The sequence below is a fragment of the Nothobranchius furzeri genome, chromosome 16 (assembly GCF_043380555.1).
Source record: "Nothobranchius furzeri strain GRZ-AD chromosome 16, NfurGRZ-RIMD1, whole genome shotgun sequence".
Taxonomy (NCBI): Eukaryota; Metazoa; Chordata; class Actinopteri; order Cyprinodontiformes; family Nothobranchiidae; genus Nothobranchius; species Nothobranchius furzeri.
The window spans coordinates 3,487,410-3,503,673 of record NC_091756.1 but is presented as its reverse complement, the minus strand read 5'-3'; the positions used below and the strand labels follow the sequence as shown (position 1 = coordinate 3,503,673).

General features: G+C 47.4%; 1 protein-coding gene across 3 annotated transcripts in view; it reads left to right on the top strand.

Moving 5' to 3' along the window:
- ryr2a (ryanodine receptor 2a (cardiac)) overlaps positions 1 to 16,264 on the top strand; it is a 710,821-nt gene that overhangs the window by 238,991 nt on the left and 455,566 nt on the right. For all 3 annotated transcript variants that reach the window (XM_070545357.1, XM_070545356.1, XM_070545355.1), the window contains exon 47: positions 16,147 to 16,250. In XM_070545357.1, the coding sequence (XP_070401458.1) occupies positions 16,147 to 16,250 (104 nt within the window). The remainder of the gene's footprint in view (positions 1 to 16,146; positions 16,251 to 16,264) is intronic.

The window sequence follows — 16,264 nt, the reverse complement described above, 5'->3', positions numbered from 1 at the left end:
GGGTATGTGTAACCTCCCCCTCGCCAGATGGTATGTTCTAACGTTCCCCTTGGGCGGCAAATACGAAAATTCACAGTCAGACTCTGACTGTCAGAGTCAGAATGCGTGGGAAACAAACGCTTGATCGCAGTGAGAGTAACGTTTTAGGTAGCAAGAGGGTTAAGGTTAGGATGAGGGAGAGGGGACGGTTATAAATAGTGAAACGTTGAGGTTTAGGTGCGGTTAAACGAGCTGGTTCGGTGCCGCATCAGCGGACATCTAATCACGTCAGTTTTACGCTGCATTGGGATCTGCAGTTACAAAAGGGAAAATCCCCTTTTCGCACATAAGTAACGAAAAAGGGCACTTTTGGCGTCTGCGGTCTGACGTGGAGGGTGGCTGACCAAGCGTTTGTTTCCGACGCTTAGGGTGTGAGAATGTGTTGGTCTGTCAGAGGTCAGACGCGTTCCAGCGGAACCACGGCTCACGGGGGCACATGTGAGCACATCTGGGCTGGGCAGAAGTTATTTTACAACATTGGATTAAATAGCGCCGATAACTAGACGTGGTGACTGGAGAGGCTCATGGAGCTGTGCCGCACACACACACACACACACACACACACACACACACACACACACACACACACACACACACACACACACACACACACACACACACACACACACACACACACACACACACACACAAACTCCGGCGCGCCGTCAGACTGAAGGCAGAGATGAGCGCTGCCTCCTCTGTGATAAAAACTTTTAAGAGGTTTTATAACATTTTTCATTCCAGGTCAAATGAAGATATTAGCTTCTATTTTGGGATGACGTATTATCGGGTCCGCTCCAGCCAGTGACTCCGAACCTGACTACAACTCATGTTACTGCAGCATTTGTTATTCCAGTCCGCGTGGCAGCTGATCGCAGATTCAGCCTCACCATAAAACAGCAATAAGTCGATCTGAGGCAAAATAGCTTTTCCATCTTGTCCCCTATAGACATTTGATTACGCACAAGTAGGTGATCAGCTCAGGTTTACCAGAGCAGAAGGAAGGAGAGCGCTCTGGCCGCACAGGTTAAACGTTCCTACTTTAAGAAAACCGTTAAATTTTATTTTTTTATGTGCTACCTGGGCACTCTAAATATTTATTTAAAATTAAATCAGAGGAAATTGTAATGGTATCGAATGCTTATTAATTACTATTTAAAAAATGAAAGTGATGGGGAAAAAGGTCGATCATATTTTTTTAACCCTGCTTGTTTAGCTTGACGTCTGATATATATGTGTATATATATATATATATATATATATATGTGTATATATATATATATACACATATATATATATATATATATATATATATATACACATATATATATATGTGTATATATATATATATATATACACATATATATATATATATATGTGTGTATATATATATATATATATATATAGATATATACATATATATAGCCATGCCCTGATGTGGGGGCTGGGGGGTGCGCGGCTAAATAAGTTTGGGAACAGGGGCGGATTTAGCAATTTGGAGGCTCAAGGCGAACACAGACATGGGCCCCCTTGTACAAAATTTTTGACAATCTTACCTTTAACTGGATTTGTGAAACTCTCCCCTCTTCTGACATGAGTTATTTTCCCTTTTTATTAGTCCTCCTCTTTTTTCCTGTATTTCTCTCCCTTTGAGCGCTTTCAATATTTGCTCTGCTTTCTTCTTCCTGTCAGGGCTCCTGTGCTAAAGCAGAGCCTTAGTTATTTTTTTTCTATTTTCCATTTTGGTCTATGTTTACCTCCCTTTAAACATTTTCCATTGTCTTTCCTTTCTGCTTCCTTTTGATGTTTACATCGAGAAACTACGTCACTTTCAGAAGTGAAGATAAAAGCTTTTATGAAGCAAGCTGCTGCTTTCTCTTATTGGAGCCACTAGGATAACTCCATTTCATGCTTCATGTTTTGACTATCGCTTTGAGTTTGTTACGAACGCTCCCGCCTCTCTTCTTATTCTTATTTGTGGTCTTATGGCACTTGGCAAACAACAATTTGGTGCATTACCGCCACCAACTGGATTGGAGTGGAATGACTACAAATCACTTCCTGTTTGTGCATCGCCGTCTTAATAACCCTCTTATGACCATAATTATAACAGGACTGCCTGGTATTTTTTTAATCTTATGGCTGTAAAATTGTAATAAAAAGTGCAAAGTGTGTGTAACTCTCTCCTTTTGTCAGAACAACCTCAGCTTTCAGTGTATGGTTTGTATTTAGAATTTATTTCTATTAAAGCCGTAAAAAAATCAACTTAAAAGTGAAAAAAGCAAAAAACAGATTCGACTTTTTTTTTACCGTTATTACTGAACAGGAACTTCAAAATTACTGGGCAAACAATTTGGAATGAACAATTTAAACTTTGATCTGTAATGCATCTATTCTTATAAAAGTTTGAAACTTGGTATCTTTTAACAGTTTTTAAGACCATTTAACTTTCAGACGTTTTTATTTGATGGTAGACCTTGAAGCAGTTTCTCTCCAGCTGCAGGCAGAGTCCTGCGCACCTCACATTGCCATGGGGTGCTTCTCATGCACATTTTAGCAAAAATAATTATTTATGGTAAAAAGATAAATAGTGCTGGAATGATGCTGAATCTTACAATTAGCAAATAGTTGAGGGTTGTTCAAATAAAAAAATAAAAAATAAAGACTGAACAAACATTCACCGGGGATCTGTCCTTCTTCGTGGTCACTGTCTTCAGATATAAGCCATCTGGGACACCTAATAGATCGTGTTGATTTTCTTTGAGGCATTTCCATAATTTCTTGCTGGTTTTTATGCTGATTAGCTTCCCCGTTCCGTTATCCGCTTCCACCGCGGTGCTGCGCTCCGTTTCAATCAGGCTGTACAGCAGGATTTCCCCTCGTAGCGATATTTTGCCCAGCTCTGATTGCTTCATGCTATAGATCGTTTGAAAGCTGCTTTTATGTACTTTTAGGAACCGTTGGAATTTTCTGAATCTGATCAGCCGTTCAAAAGTTATAAAACGGAGCATTTTGGATGACAAACTCAGCACGTCTCTGAATCTGTGTTGTGATTTGTTGCACTCAAGACAGGGAATCCCGGTGGCTACCGTAATGTATTGTATATGCACGGAAAGCCCCATTTTTAATCTTTTCCGCACTTTTGGAAATTTAATGATATCTTGAACGGTTCAGGAATTATGGTAATGAGAAGCATGTCCAATCCCGTCTGCGGCAACAGGGTGGTAATAAGAATATTTTGGCATTAACAGAGGGGTGCCGTCGGTCAGGGCTAGGAGGCCCCCCAACACAAGGGGGCCCCAGGCAGCCGCCGACCTATGCCTAATGGTAAAACCGCCTCTGTTTGGGAACCACTGATTTAAATCATAAAGATGATCTAAAAAAGTCTGATCTAAAAAAGTCATCACAGCCATCATTTATTTGAAATACCATTGAATTATTTCAAAGTAACTTTCATTCCAGCTTTGTGCAACAAAATGACGACAATTATCCTTGATCATGACTGCAGGTGTGACTAGTTATGAATATTAAAATGGACAGTTTTTCTAAATCTATTTTAGGTAACCCAGCCAGTATTTAAAATATATTTTACACCTTTCAAACATAAATTTCACCTATAAAAGGTGTAGTTAACTTAACTTACCAGCACCTCTTGTGAATTGGCTTTGTTGGAGTTCCTCTATTGTTGATGCAGGGACAGAAGGAAGTAGACCAAACCCCCTCGGGTTATCGGGTCCTGATGCAGCCACAACGCTGAGCCTGCACCAGGGAGCCTTAGGTCACTTTTTAAGTGGTCGTGTCCTTTTTTCAAAAGATTATGCAATGGTGATATAAAGAGTGTATGGGGCGGTCTCTGTGCTGACGTGGACTTCCGCTCATTATGTTTTTTTAACAAACTGTTCCTTACGCCCAGAATACACCAGACGCAGAAGCGCGACAATGCGCCGCGAAGCGCCGTGGAATGACCAGCGCTTCTAATTGGTGCCCTTGTCCACCTACGCTCTCGGTCACATCAGCTGCGAAGCGCCACGAAGGCTCGCGCCGTGCAGCGATCGTTTCGGCATGAGCTCAAATTTTTTCGTGAGCCGTGTCAATTCTGGCAAGAAGTCAAGCCCAAACAGAAGTGGCAGGCCGGTAAATTTAACAAAATAAAGAAAGTTTTCATTCGGGCTGCTTGTATCCGCGATCTCAGTCACTACCCAAAGCCCGTGACCATAGGTGAGGGTAGGAAAGTAGATCGTCCGGTAAATCAAGAGCTTCGTTTTTTGACTCAGCTCTCTCTTCACCACTACAGACCGGTACAACGCCCGCATCACTGCAGATACAACAAAATGATAACAATTATCCTTGAGAATGACTGCAGGTGTAACATGGTATGAACATTAAAATGGACTGTTTTCTAAATCTATTTGTAGAAAATGTATTTAAAATATAATACTCGATATTTATTTTTAATAAATATTTTACGGAAAATAGTGTTACCTATATTTCATTAATATATAAATATATCCACATATGCTCAGTAGAATTTAATTATTTCTACTAACAATTAATTTCTACTGGTTACGATGTAATGGTGGCATATATGTTGTACAGGTTGGTAACAAGTCCAAGTTGTATTCAAATATAAAAGTGTTTGTGAATTCCATGCTACGACGGCTTTCCATATACCTGCTGCGGTGTTTGGAGCAGACTAGTAGCAACAACACAAACGTTGGTTACGTATTGTAACCCCAGATTCTATGAGTCTAGTCGCAGCCCTTAAGCGAGCTGCTATTGGAAGGGTGATCTCAGCATCAGCCAATCATGAAGAGCTTAAATGTACGCCCACCACGTGGGCACCCCTTGTGGGTTATATAAGTGGAGCGACTCCACTGTTCGCCTCCGATGGCTCTTAGTCCTAACAGAACCAGTGTGGCCAAGTGGCTTAAGGGCTGCGACTAGACTCATAGAATCTGGGGTTACAATACGTAACCAACGTTCTATTTCGTCTAGTCTTAGCCCTTAAGCGAGCTGCTATTGGAATAAAGCACAGCTGGATGGGTTTATGCCACACTGGTTAGCTCAACCAATGGACACACCCAACATGTCTCCTTTTAGTGGGGGTCGCTCAGCCTCAGCCCAGGGCTTAAAAGGCTGAGGCAGCCAGAGAGAAGAGTGGGGCCACCACTAAAAAATATCATCCACAAGAGGATGAAATTCATTCAAGCAGGGCCGATGAGGTGCCATAATGCGTTCACTCAGCCTGCTGAGGTCCAAGCACTGAACGAGTGATGGATCCTGAAGACACATCTCGTAAATAAGAACGAGTAAAGGAACAGGGTGAAGCCCATGAAGCAGCCTGACAAATGTCTTCCATTGACACACCACTGTGGGGCGCCACAGAAGAGGAAATCCCTCTGGCTGAGTGAGCCCTGAGTGTCTCAGGAGGATCCAGCCCCAGTGATGTGTAAGCGAGTGAACTGGCGTCACATAGCCAGAGTCAAAGGCACTGGGCCACCAGCGCTTGCCCAAGGGAAGACTCCCTGTAGTGCACAAACATGATTTGTGAGCGGCGAATCCCTGAAGTGCGTGACACATATCGTGCGAGCGCGCGCACCGGGCAGAGAAGATGGGAAGCCGCCTTCTCCTCAGAATTATGGGGAGGAGGAAAAAGTCCAGCCAATGAAAATTGACCTGGATTTGAAGGAAGTATTAATGTTTTTTGGGCACAAAGGCTGGGTTGGGGCATAAAACAGCAGACCCGCCATCTTTCCGGATCCTGAGGCGTGCGGGAGCCACTGAGAGGGCGGTTTGGTCGCTCACTCTCGTGACTGATGCCAGTGCCAGCAGCAAGGCAGGTGTAAGTGACAGGAACATGAGTGAGACCTGGTCCAAGGGCTCAAATGGGGCTTCAGATAAGCCACGCAGAACCACCGTTAGATCCCACTGGGGAATTAGCGGACGGGACACAGGTCTGTTCCTTCTGACACCTTTTAGAAAACGTTTTGTGAGGGGATGACTGAAAACAGATCCATCACCAAAACCCTGGTGACAGGATGAGATAGCTGCAGCATATGTTTTAATAGTGCTGAATGCGAGGCCCCTGTCCATCAGTATCTGCAGAAACGATAGGACATCCGCCAGCTGGCAGGAGAGCGCTTGAACATTCCGCTCTGTGCCCCAGTTCTGGAAAGCTGCCCATTTAGCAGCGTAAGATGCAATGGTAGAGGGCGCCCGCGCACTCTGAATCGTGATGACCACATCATGCGGCAGCCCAGAAACCCCTAATCGAAACCGCTCATCGGCCAGACCCACAGCCGATGGCTTATTTCCGGAGGATGTCTGATTATCCCATCCGCCCGGGGAGGGGCGTCCTCCCTTCGCGGGAGTCTCCACGGGGAGCCGGACAGTAGCGCTTGCTGGTCCGGAAGCCATGACGCGGACAAGCGTCTGGGAGCCACCAGAATTACCGAGAGCTGTTCTGACTGAATTCGCTCCAGGAGATGGGGAATCAGAGGGACTGGTGGAAACGCATAAAGGAGCGTTCGAAGCCCGGGCTGGTGTGAGAAGGCGTCCGCTCCGAGCGAGGTTTGGTCCCGGAGACTCAGGGAAAACCACAGGCGACACTGAGCGTTTTTGCGAGCTGTGAACAGATCCACACGGTTCCCCGAACCTTATCCAAATCTGTGATATCAGCGCGGGATGCAAACGCCAGTCGGAGTCGCGGGGACCCCCTCTCGACAAGATGTCTGCCGCTACATTCAGGATCCCCGGAATGTAGGTGGCACAGCAGGTGGACATGTGCCCAACACAGTAAACCTGTGGCTATGCGCAATAGAGGGGGGGATCGAACTCCCCCTTGGCGATTTATGTAGGCTGCCGCCACCTGGTTGTCTGTGTGAACTTCGACATGACGGCCATCGAGAAGGGCAGCGAAGTGCATGAACACATTCCTCATTGTCCTAAGCTCCAACACATTTATGTGCTCGTGCGTGTGGGAGGGCCAGCGATCTGCCGCGTAACAAGCACGTGCCCTCCACCCCAGACAGTGACGCATCCGTAAACACAGCTACGTGTGACGCAGGACGTCCGATGGGAATCCCGTGTGAGGGGATGCAGGGATTCCCCCAGTGAGCGAGGTCCCCGCCCACTGAGGGGAGAACCCTCAACATACGTCTCTTCTGACGTATCGGGTGTACCCGGAGGCAGATGAACCAACTTTGCAGGCGCCTCGAGCGCAACAACCCCAGCAGCACCACCGAGTGGGCTGCAGCCATCATGCCCAGAAGTCTCATGACTAACAGGGCTCTCACGATCTCGCGGGGTTGCACGCGGGAGATCACCGTGGTGAGATCTGCCGCTCTCACCGGCGACGAACGTGCTCTCATTAGAGAGGCGTTCAGCTCCCCCCCGAGAAACATAATCGACTGGGATGGAAGAACAGAGTTCTTCCCCCAGTTTATAGAAAACCCCAGGGTTGACAGATGCTTTGTTAACCTCCTGGTTTGCACTGACGCCCCGTCCTCGGACCGGGCGCATCGGAGCAGATCGTCCCGGTAAAATAAAACCCTCGTTTCCGCCGTGCGCAGTGGCTGCAGCGCGGTCTCCGGACATTTGGAGAAAGTGCGCTGGGCTAGCGAGTAGCCGAAAGGGAGGCATTCGTGCGCGCGTTCCGACAGCGGACGTGTGCTCGAGGTCACGTGAGCAACGTCTGAGGATTGGTTTCGCGCCCTTACCGCCGTCGCTCGTACCAGAGAACTGGGAGCGACCCATGGAGGGCTGTGATCGAAAAAGCAAGTGTGAAACAGCTGGAAGAGGCTGATCCGCACCGCAGAGCGTGGAGTCCATGAAGGACGAGTGGGAGCCGGGCTCGTGCACGGGAACGTCAAAGTGCCAGCGGATGGAGCCGCGCAATGTGCGCGCTTTGCGCGTGGTCGCGACAGCGCCATGACATCCCGTCCCACCCAAAGTTGTGGGGGAAGCGGGATGAGTCGGGCCTGGCCGTAGGCTGGGGGCGGTGCGCAAATGGAGCGCACCCTTACAGCTACCCGTGTAACATGACCGAGTCCGACTGTGTGAACATGCAGATGTGCTGCAGTGCTTGGTGCGGGGAACATCATGTGTGAGGATTCGGCAGAAGGTTCTGCAGAGGACTGTAGGATTCTGCTCTCGATGTGACGTTTTTTGGGTTTTTATTTCAAAACCAAAATAATTCACAGAGTTAACATTGCAGCCATAAGCACACATATTCCCCCCAACGAGTCGTTTTCGTGGTTGTTTTCGGCGAGGTTCCTGTGACTGCCAAGGCTGTGTCTACTGGCTCGTTCGGAACCGTTGGCCGCCAACTCCCTGGTCCCGCCTCAGCGGGAGGCCGGCTCCGCGGGGCGGGCCGTGCAGCTGGGCGCATGGAGTTTCTGCGCCGTTCGTCCCATCCTCTGGGGGAACGGCCGGAGTGCGAGGCTGACCGAGAGTGGACCAGGTCTCGCACCGTGGCTGAAAGTTCAGCTGCTGAGCCCTCTAGATGATGCTCGTAAGATGGGGACCAAACAGAACGTCAGAGGTGATGTGGCCTTCCAGCATCTCTCTGTGCAGGTGTTCAGGAATGGAGGGCAGGGCCATGAGCCACAAGGCCGCTGGATAAGGGTCTGCCAGGCAGCAATGCGAGCAGAACCGGTGAGTACAGCAGCGCACAGATTGAGGATGGCATCAGCAGTTTTAGTAATGATGGTTTTTGACTCGACAGGAGAGTCAAGCTCCTCCACCATTTTGGAAACGCCAAAGGCGAGAAGGCGATGTTATTTCCTGCAGCGCCGGTCTGGAAGGCGCACTGGTGTGCGCGATCGGCGAGCTGCCTCAGCAGCTGGTCATACTTAGAAGCGGCAACTGCTCGCGGTCCAGTGAGGTGGTTCTTGACGCCACACAGCGAGGCCAAGTCCGGCTCCAGTGGAGGAACGGATGGCCAGCCCTGGTCGGAGAAGCCCTCGACCTTGGTAATGGGTGCATATGTGGAAATTGGCGCCTCGAGCCTGGCAGGCTCGGAGAAGGCGGCGGACCAGCAGCTCATGGCAGCGGGGAAGTGCGGCCAGACGGGGTCTGGACAGCGCGTCTGTGTTGCCCCAAAAATTCCCGCCAATTCATCCGCCTCAGGGGAGCCGGTTCTGGAACGGCTAGCCACCTGCGGGTCGCAGCCGCGGAGATGATGGCGGGCAGCTCCTGGAGCAGTGCTCTAACTGCTGGCAGGGAGGAGCGAGAAACCACTGGGGCAGAAGGACCCGCTGAGCGAGGCTCGTCGACCTCCGTGTTGTACAGGAGGGAATAATGGCTGCGGCAGCCAGCCTCGTCGTGCTCCTCACGAGGCTCGTCGACCTCCGTGTTGTACAGGAGGGAAAAAGGGCTATGGCAGCTAGCCTCGTAGTCGACCTCCGTGTTGTACAGGAGGGAAGGGCTATGGAAGCCAGCTTCGTCGTACTCCTCGCTGTCGGTGACATCGTCCAATCGGTAGGAGCCAGCCGGCTCCTGGCCGACGTTGAAGAACCGTAACGCCTTGTCCAGCGAGTACGTGCCAGCCACCGGAATTTCCTCGTCGGTGGAGGGGGTGAAGTACTCGACCCGGCGGACCTTTTCAGCCACGGGCAGAGCGGTACAAAACGGGCACGAGGCCTGGGGGTCAAGGCCAGGCCAGCGTGGTGAGCCCCGAGACAGACCTCACACTTGGCGTGCAGGTCGCCGCTGGAGATGGAGCCCGTCTGGCAGGCCGGGCAGGTCCTGGCGTCGCTGGACATGGTCGGTGAGTAGATTTTTCTTGTATAATTGCTCTTAAAAGAAGCTCTTAAGCTTGGCGTGAAGAGAAAACGGAGGCGAACAGTGGAGTCGCTCCACTTATATAACCCACAAGGGGTGCCCACGTGGTGGGCGTACATTTAAGCTCTTCATGATTGGCTGATGCTGAGATCACCCTTCCAATAGCAGCTCGCTTAAGGGCTAAGACTAGACGGAATAGAACTCCAGTTATCTCCTACGGTTCTGCTCCATAGCGCCGCATCTGCAGACATCTACAAATAAACAGGATGGTGGGAATTTTTTTCCTGATTGTACACTTTAATCATTGACACCATCGCAATTTTTTTCGGAACCCCACTTGATCTTGAGCGTGCTACATGCTAGCTTAGCATTAGCCATTCTGCAATTAGGATCACTCTTGATCCCAAACTTTTAGACTAGTTCTGTCTTTTCAATGGTTTGTGTCTCTATTCTGTGTTCCTCCACAGCACATAGATGACCACATTGTTTTCCAGTTAAATGTTTTCAGGCTTCGAATCAGTAAAAAATTAATCGAGGATTTGAATACTTTTCAACACTTTGTTTTGTTTTCTTGTTTTTATTTAACTATTTCCTGTCCTGTCTGTCTCTCATCTTCCTGCATCTCCTCTAAACTCTCCAGAAAAAACTGCTGCCTGGATTCTTACTTTTTCACCTCATCAGTTACTTCTGAGCAGATCAAAGGGATCTCCTGACCACAAAGCGGAGAGCGCGTTTCGATGCTGCGTCAGTGAGGTGACATCACCGCAGCACAGGTGATGAGCTCCGCAGTAGCAGAGCGCTTCAGGCACAAATAAGACAGAAAGTAGAGAACATGTACGGACATGAACGATCGTGTGTTAATCATAGTTTCTTGGTGGCGCCACTTTGAGAATGGACCGTGCGCTGGAAGCAGCAGCCTGGAGCGCACCAACGATCATAGCTCTGCCGCTCTCTGTGCTCTCCGCTCAAAAGAGTCCATAAATGATGTAATATAGGTAGAAAATGTTTTTTTCCGGTTCCCCTGGATGTGTAGGATATCCAGCTCCCCCATAATTTGATCCCTGCTCCTGGATGAAAAACCGGACATTTTCATACAAGACCCCCCCGGACAGAGAGTGAAAAGTGGACATGTCCGGGGAAAAGAGGACGTATGGTCACCCTAGTTTAATATAAAGCAAGAGTTTACAGATACAGTATTTTCCTCGTGCCCTTGCTGCCCTGGGCCTGGGCCCTTAAGAGTTCGTGGCCCCCTGGTCAATTGCCCATTTGCCCATATGGTTAATCCGGCCTTGTTGGCCATGGAAGCCAAGGCTGAGAGTCGCCTCTGGCCGAGACAAACAAGCGACAGGGTTGACCGACATCTCGTAATGATGATCAGCTTCTATGAAAATGTCTGTCTTGAAAATGGAACAGAAATAATCCCTGAGACCAAATCAATTTCTTCTTCTCCGTTATAGCCACCTAGTTTGCTATCTGTTGATGAGTGATGATGATGATAATGATGTATAATACATTTGTAAATTTGCAGGTCATAAAGCTACTCATGAGAGCAGAAATAAATCAGGACAACATTTTATTCAATATTTTACACCTACTACGTCACTAAAGTCAGTAGGTCTTGTAAAGTTTTTAATGACCATGACTCAATCCTGACTGGGGCAACAAACATAAACCCTAATTAAATGTCCATGAGTATTATTAAGAATGAAGCCCATTCTCCATTCTTCTCTGAACACAGGTTATGGTTTGTGCTAGTCTTCTCCAGCATCCTGTGTTTGTGTTAGAGGCGATGTTCCCTCTCCTCCGCCTCATGGCAGGGGCTGGCCCCTCTCAAGTCTGGGCCAGGTTAGGGTTGGACTGGCCCTTGGCCAGTGATGCCTGAAAAATATGGAGAACTTTAGGAAAGTTGTATTGTATTAGGCAAATAAAAGGAATGTAAAAATAATTATTAATCATACTGTATGAATCTTCTTTAGCAAACAATGAAAGTACACATTTTTGCCACCATATTAATAATGAGATTTTAAATACTGTGAAATTGTCACACTTGATAGACACCCTATGCGGGACAGAGCAGGGGGCCTCTATAGCCACTTTCACATCTGGGTCAGTTTGATATGAGCTTGGCTGCGTCGGTTCGGTCTCATACGGATATTTTTTGTTCACATCTGGTTCCCAAGGACTTCTCCGGAGTGCAGAAATCCCAGAGCACATGGGTGGTGCCAAAGATGTGCAGAAACGTCCGTGGAGTCCTATTTAACCCCCAGGAGTCAATTCAATTCAATTCAAAGATACTTTATTAATCCCAGAGGGACATTAGAGTTTCAGTACACACAATTCTGAGATCAGACATACATACATAGGCATAGACACATGACAAGAATTGGTGATTGTGATCATTCGCAACCCGAGTTGCACTACCTTAATAGGGATCAGAGGGTTTACATGATGATTGAGTCGGATGGAGGAAACAAAAAGGCACTTCAGAGTTACCCTCCACAGGGAGGGCAGCTTTGCTCTGCAAAAAACACCTCAGACTGAAATGCAACAGACTTCAGACATCACACAACATAAGTGTCCACTAGGTGGGGTGGTAGGGTTGGAGACTCTCCTCACATCAGTGCATGCATCTGCGATGAGCAGCGCTCGTCACCTCCGTTTGGACAGGGGAGGGAGGTCGTTGGGTTTAGAAAGCACAGTGACTCTGGAAACGATTCAGCGGCCTTCACCGGTTGCAGTCCCGCCCAGGCTTGGATAGGGAGACAGAGTTACCATGTCGACGGCAGCATTCCACGTTTCTTCTGAGGGGGGGTAATGACTTCAGCCTCACCGGCTCAAGGGCACCAGATTCAGATAAGAAATTGTTTTGGGGCCAGACAGAGATAATTTCCTCTCTGTCTTAAAGTTCTGTTGGTCTCCAACCTCTCTGAATCCAATAATGGCGTTATTAATCTATCCCAATCCGTGCTGATCCGCCAACTCTGTCCTTGATGGAATCCATCTTTTGTGCCAGAGCCTGAATCTCAGCCAAAGTTCCAAGCTTGCATCTCATCTCGACAATTATATGAGTTTGTGCATTCACAGCGCGGTGTAATCCATCCCTGACCTCCGGGATTGAGCCAATATTCCTCGACAGCTTGTTAATTTTCCGGTAAGCCAGGTAACCGCTCAGGCCAAACAGCAGGAATCCCGACACCAACACCACGAATATCCAGACGTCTTCAGAATCCTCTACAGACAGTTGAGAGAGGCAGATCAGGTTCCACTGTTTCCAGGAGTCCATGATATACCCAGCTGGGTCTGTCCCAGAGGGGCAACCGGGAGCCCCTTCTCCCGTTCTCATCGTTGAAAAACAATTTTTAATCGCGTTGAGAGACGAGCTGACCAGGTCCATTTTTAATAATTTCCAGTTTCCAGAAAAAATGCAGAAGCGCCGTACACCCAAAGACAGACAAAGAGCCTTGGGATAAGATAGGGAGGAGAGGAGGGAAAAAAGCGTCTGTACTCTCCAAGAGCCGGAAGAAGGTATAATTAGCCATTTAGACAAGTTTTAGTGTTCACCTTTATATTTCCCTCTATATTTTATTCTTTATGCCTTGTTTGGTATTATTCTTTTCAGCACAACATCATAAAGTTAGTCATTTTGCCATACTGTATTACCACACTGAACTTGAACGTAAACAAGAAATCAAAATCTGAGTAGAACAAATTAAATAAAATTATTGCAGTGGAAACCACAAACATTTGTAACAAACCATTTTTAGCACTCATAATAAAACTATAGGGTGTGAGCAAAACACTAAAAAGGTCAAATGTAGCGAACAACTGTTGAATGCAAGGTTTTTTTGCATAAAAATGCAAGGCACGTCTCAGGCGTATTTAAATTGCTGTTACGCTGAAAATAGAGTTCCACACTTTACACACCTGCTTAGACTCTATCAGAACCTGGACGGTGGGAGCTTTCTTCAGCTGAATGAAGATAAGACTGAGATCCTCATCTGTGCCCCAGACAAGCTGGTTCCCAAAGTCAGAGACTCTCTTGGTCAGCTTGCTTCTCACACCAAACCTTCTGTCAGGAATCTTGGCGTGACCTTTGACCCAGCTCTCACCCTGGATTCTCATGTCAGTTTTCTTGTTCGCTCTTCCTTCTTCCGTCTCAGGAACGTTGCTAAGCTGAGTCCCATTCTGTCCCGCTCTGAACTTGAGACAGTTCTCCACACCTTCATCTCCTCACGCTTAGACTACTGTAACTCTCTTTTCACGTGTCTGAGCAGAACCTCCCTGAACCGTCTACAGGTGGTTCAGAACGCCTGTGCTCGGCTTCTGACCAAGTCCTCCAAACACACCCACATCACCCCGCTTCTCCTCCAGCTTCACTGGCTGCCAGTCAACTTCAGGGTTCATTTCAAGATCCTGGTTCTGGTCTATAGGGCCTTACATGGACAAGCACCATCTTACATTGGTGATCTTCTTAGTCCCTACAGCCCCAGCAGGTCCCTGAGGTCCAGTGATCAAAGCCTACTGGTTGTGCAGCACCAGGCTAAAGGTCAGAGGTGACAGATCATCTGCTGCTGTGGCCCCCAGACTCTGGACCTCTCTCCCCCTGAGCCTGAGATCAGTGGACTCAGTGGTCTCCTTTAAAAGCAGCTGCAGACTCACTTGTTCAGGATTTTGCGTGACCTTCATCACCCTTTCCTCGTTCTGCATTTTCTACCTGTTCCACCTTTCTTGGGATTCACCGATTTCCCTCTTTAAACAAATTTTAATCAGTTTTATTTGTTTTGTGCTTCATGATTTTTTTGTCTTGAGTGGTGCTATATAAAAGATTGTTTCTTCTTCTTCTACATTTGACCTCTGTTGTTTTAATTCCTACTGAGAAAGGTGCTGACCCAACTAAAAATCACGTTTTATTATTTTTCACAAAGTTCTACATGTAGTGGTGTGACGGATCAAAAATCTCATGGTTCAGATCATATCACGGCTTTCAGTCATGGATCGGATCAGCAGAAAGAAGAGGAAAGAAAAAACAAACAGCTTTGCTCTCTCTCTTTATTTTCTAGAACACTTAGTGCAACTTTTTCTGCTCAATTTGCCGCTTGCTGTAAAAGCAGGAGTTACAGAGAGATCCGACTGCTGATTACTTGTTAAAAGACACGCTCTCCCTTTGTGTTCATCTGTCACTCATCTCCTCACCTTTCATGTTCCATCCATTTTATTTATAAAGCACAGTTCTACACGGCCGAGGCCGACCAAAGTGCTGCACAGTAAAAGAGCATAAAATCAACCCACGGGAAGAAGTAATAAAAAGTAGTACAGTAACTACTATAAAAACAATAAAACTAAAACAAGAAACATTATAAAATGCTAGCTAGGCTGGCGTAAAAGCCAAGGAATAAAAATGAACCTTCAGGCGTGATTTAAAATCAGAGAGGGGGGGGGGGCACTCTCACTGCTAGGGGGAGTTGGTTCCAGAGACGAGGCGCACAGATTGAGATCGCTCGTTCTCCTCGTGTCCTCACCCGAACACTTGGCACCTGTAACAGGCGGCGGTCTGCTTATCGAAGAATTCTACCAGGTACTTAGGGCTGAACCAGCTGAATCAAGTAGAGAGGCACATAAAGACAGAGGGACTTAAAAACAAGAAGTAAAATTTGAAACTGGATGCGGTAGCGCACCGGGAGCCGGGTCAGAACAGGAGTAATGTGCTCCCTCCGTCTGGTGTCCGTCAAAAGGCGGGCCGCTACATTCTACACCAGCTGTAGGTGTGCAACCGAGGAAGATGTGGATCCATAAAAAAGGGAATTTGCATAATCCAAGCGGGAGATGACAAATGCATGGATCACTGTGTGCAGGTCCCGTCTAGTCAGGATGGACTTCATCTTTGATTGCCGGCGAAGCTGGAAAAGGCAGGATCTAACCACCTGGCTAATGTGGGTGTCCATCCGCAGCTCTGCCATTTATTTTTCCTTTGTCCTCTTTGACATATTTGTCCCCAACAATATTTACAGGTTTATTTATGTGGCACTATATAAATAAACTTGAATTAAATTGAATTAATAACAAGTCGCCAGGAGTTTACTACCTCGTTCCCACAAATTAATAAGTTGTGACCAAACAATGTATTTTTTCCCTTAATGTCACCAGACCGGCACCTTCTATATACAGCAGCTTGAATGCAAAAGCACAAGTCACAGAACACGTGAAGATTTCTTTCACACGAATGTGAAAACCTTTACCAAACTAGAGAAACGGGGAAAGCTGTTGATACAGATATATAAAAATATTGATGTTGATGCTTTTTTCCTTTTCCATTTTCCTCTTTAGCATCTCCTTCCATGCGAGGATCCACTCCTCTGGATGTAGCTGCAGCATCAGTCATGGATAACAATGAGCTGGCTCTGGCATTACGAGAGCCAGAGCTTGAAAAGGTGCAGCTGACACA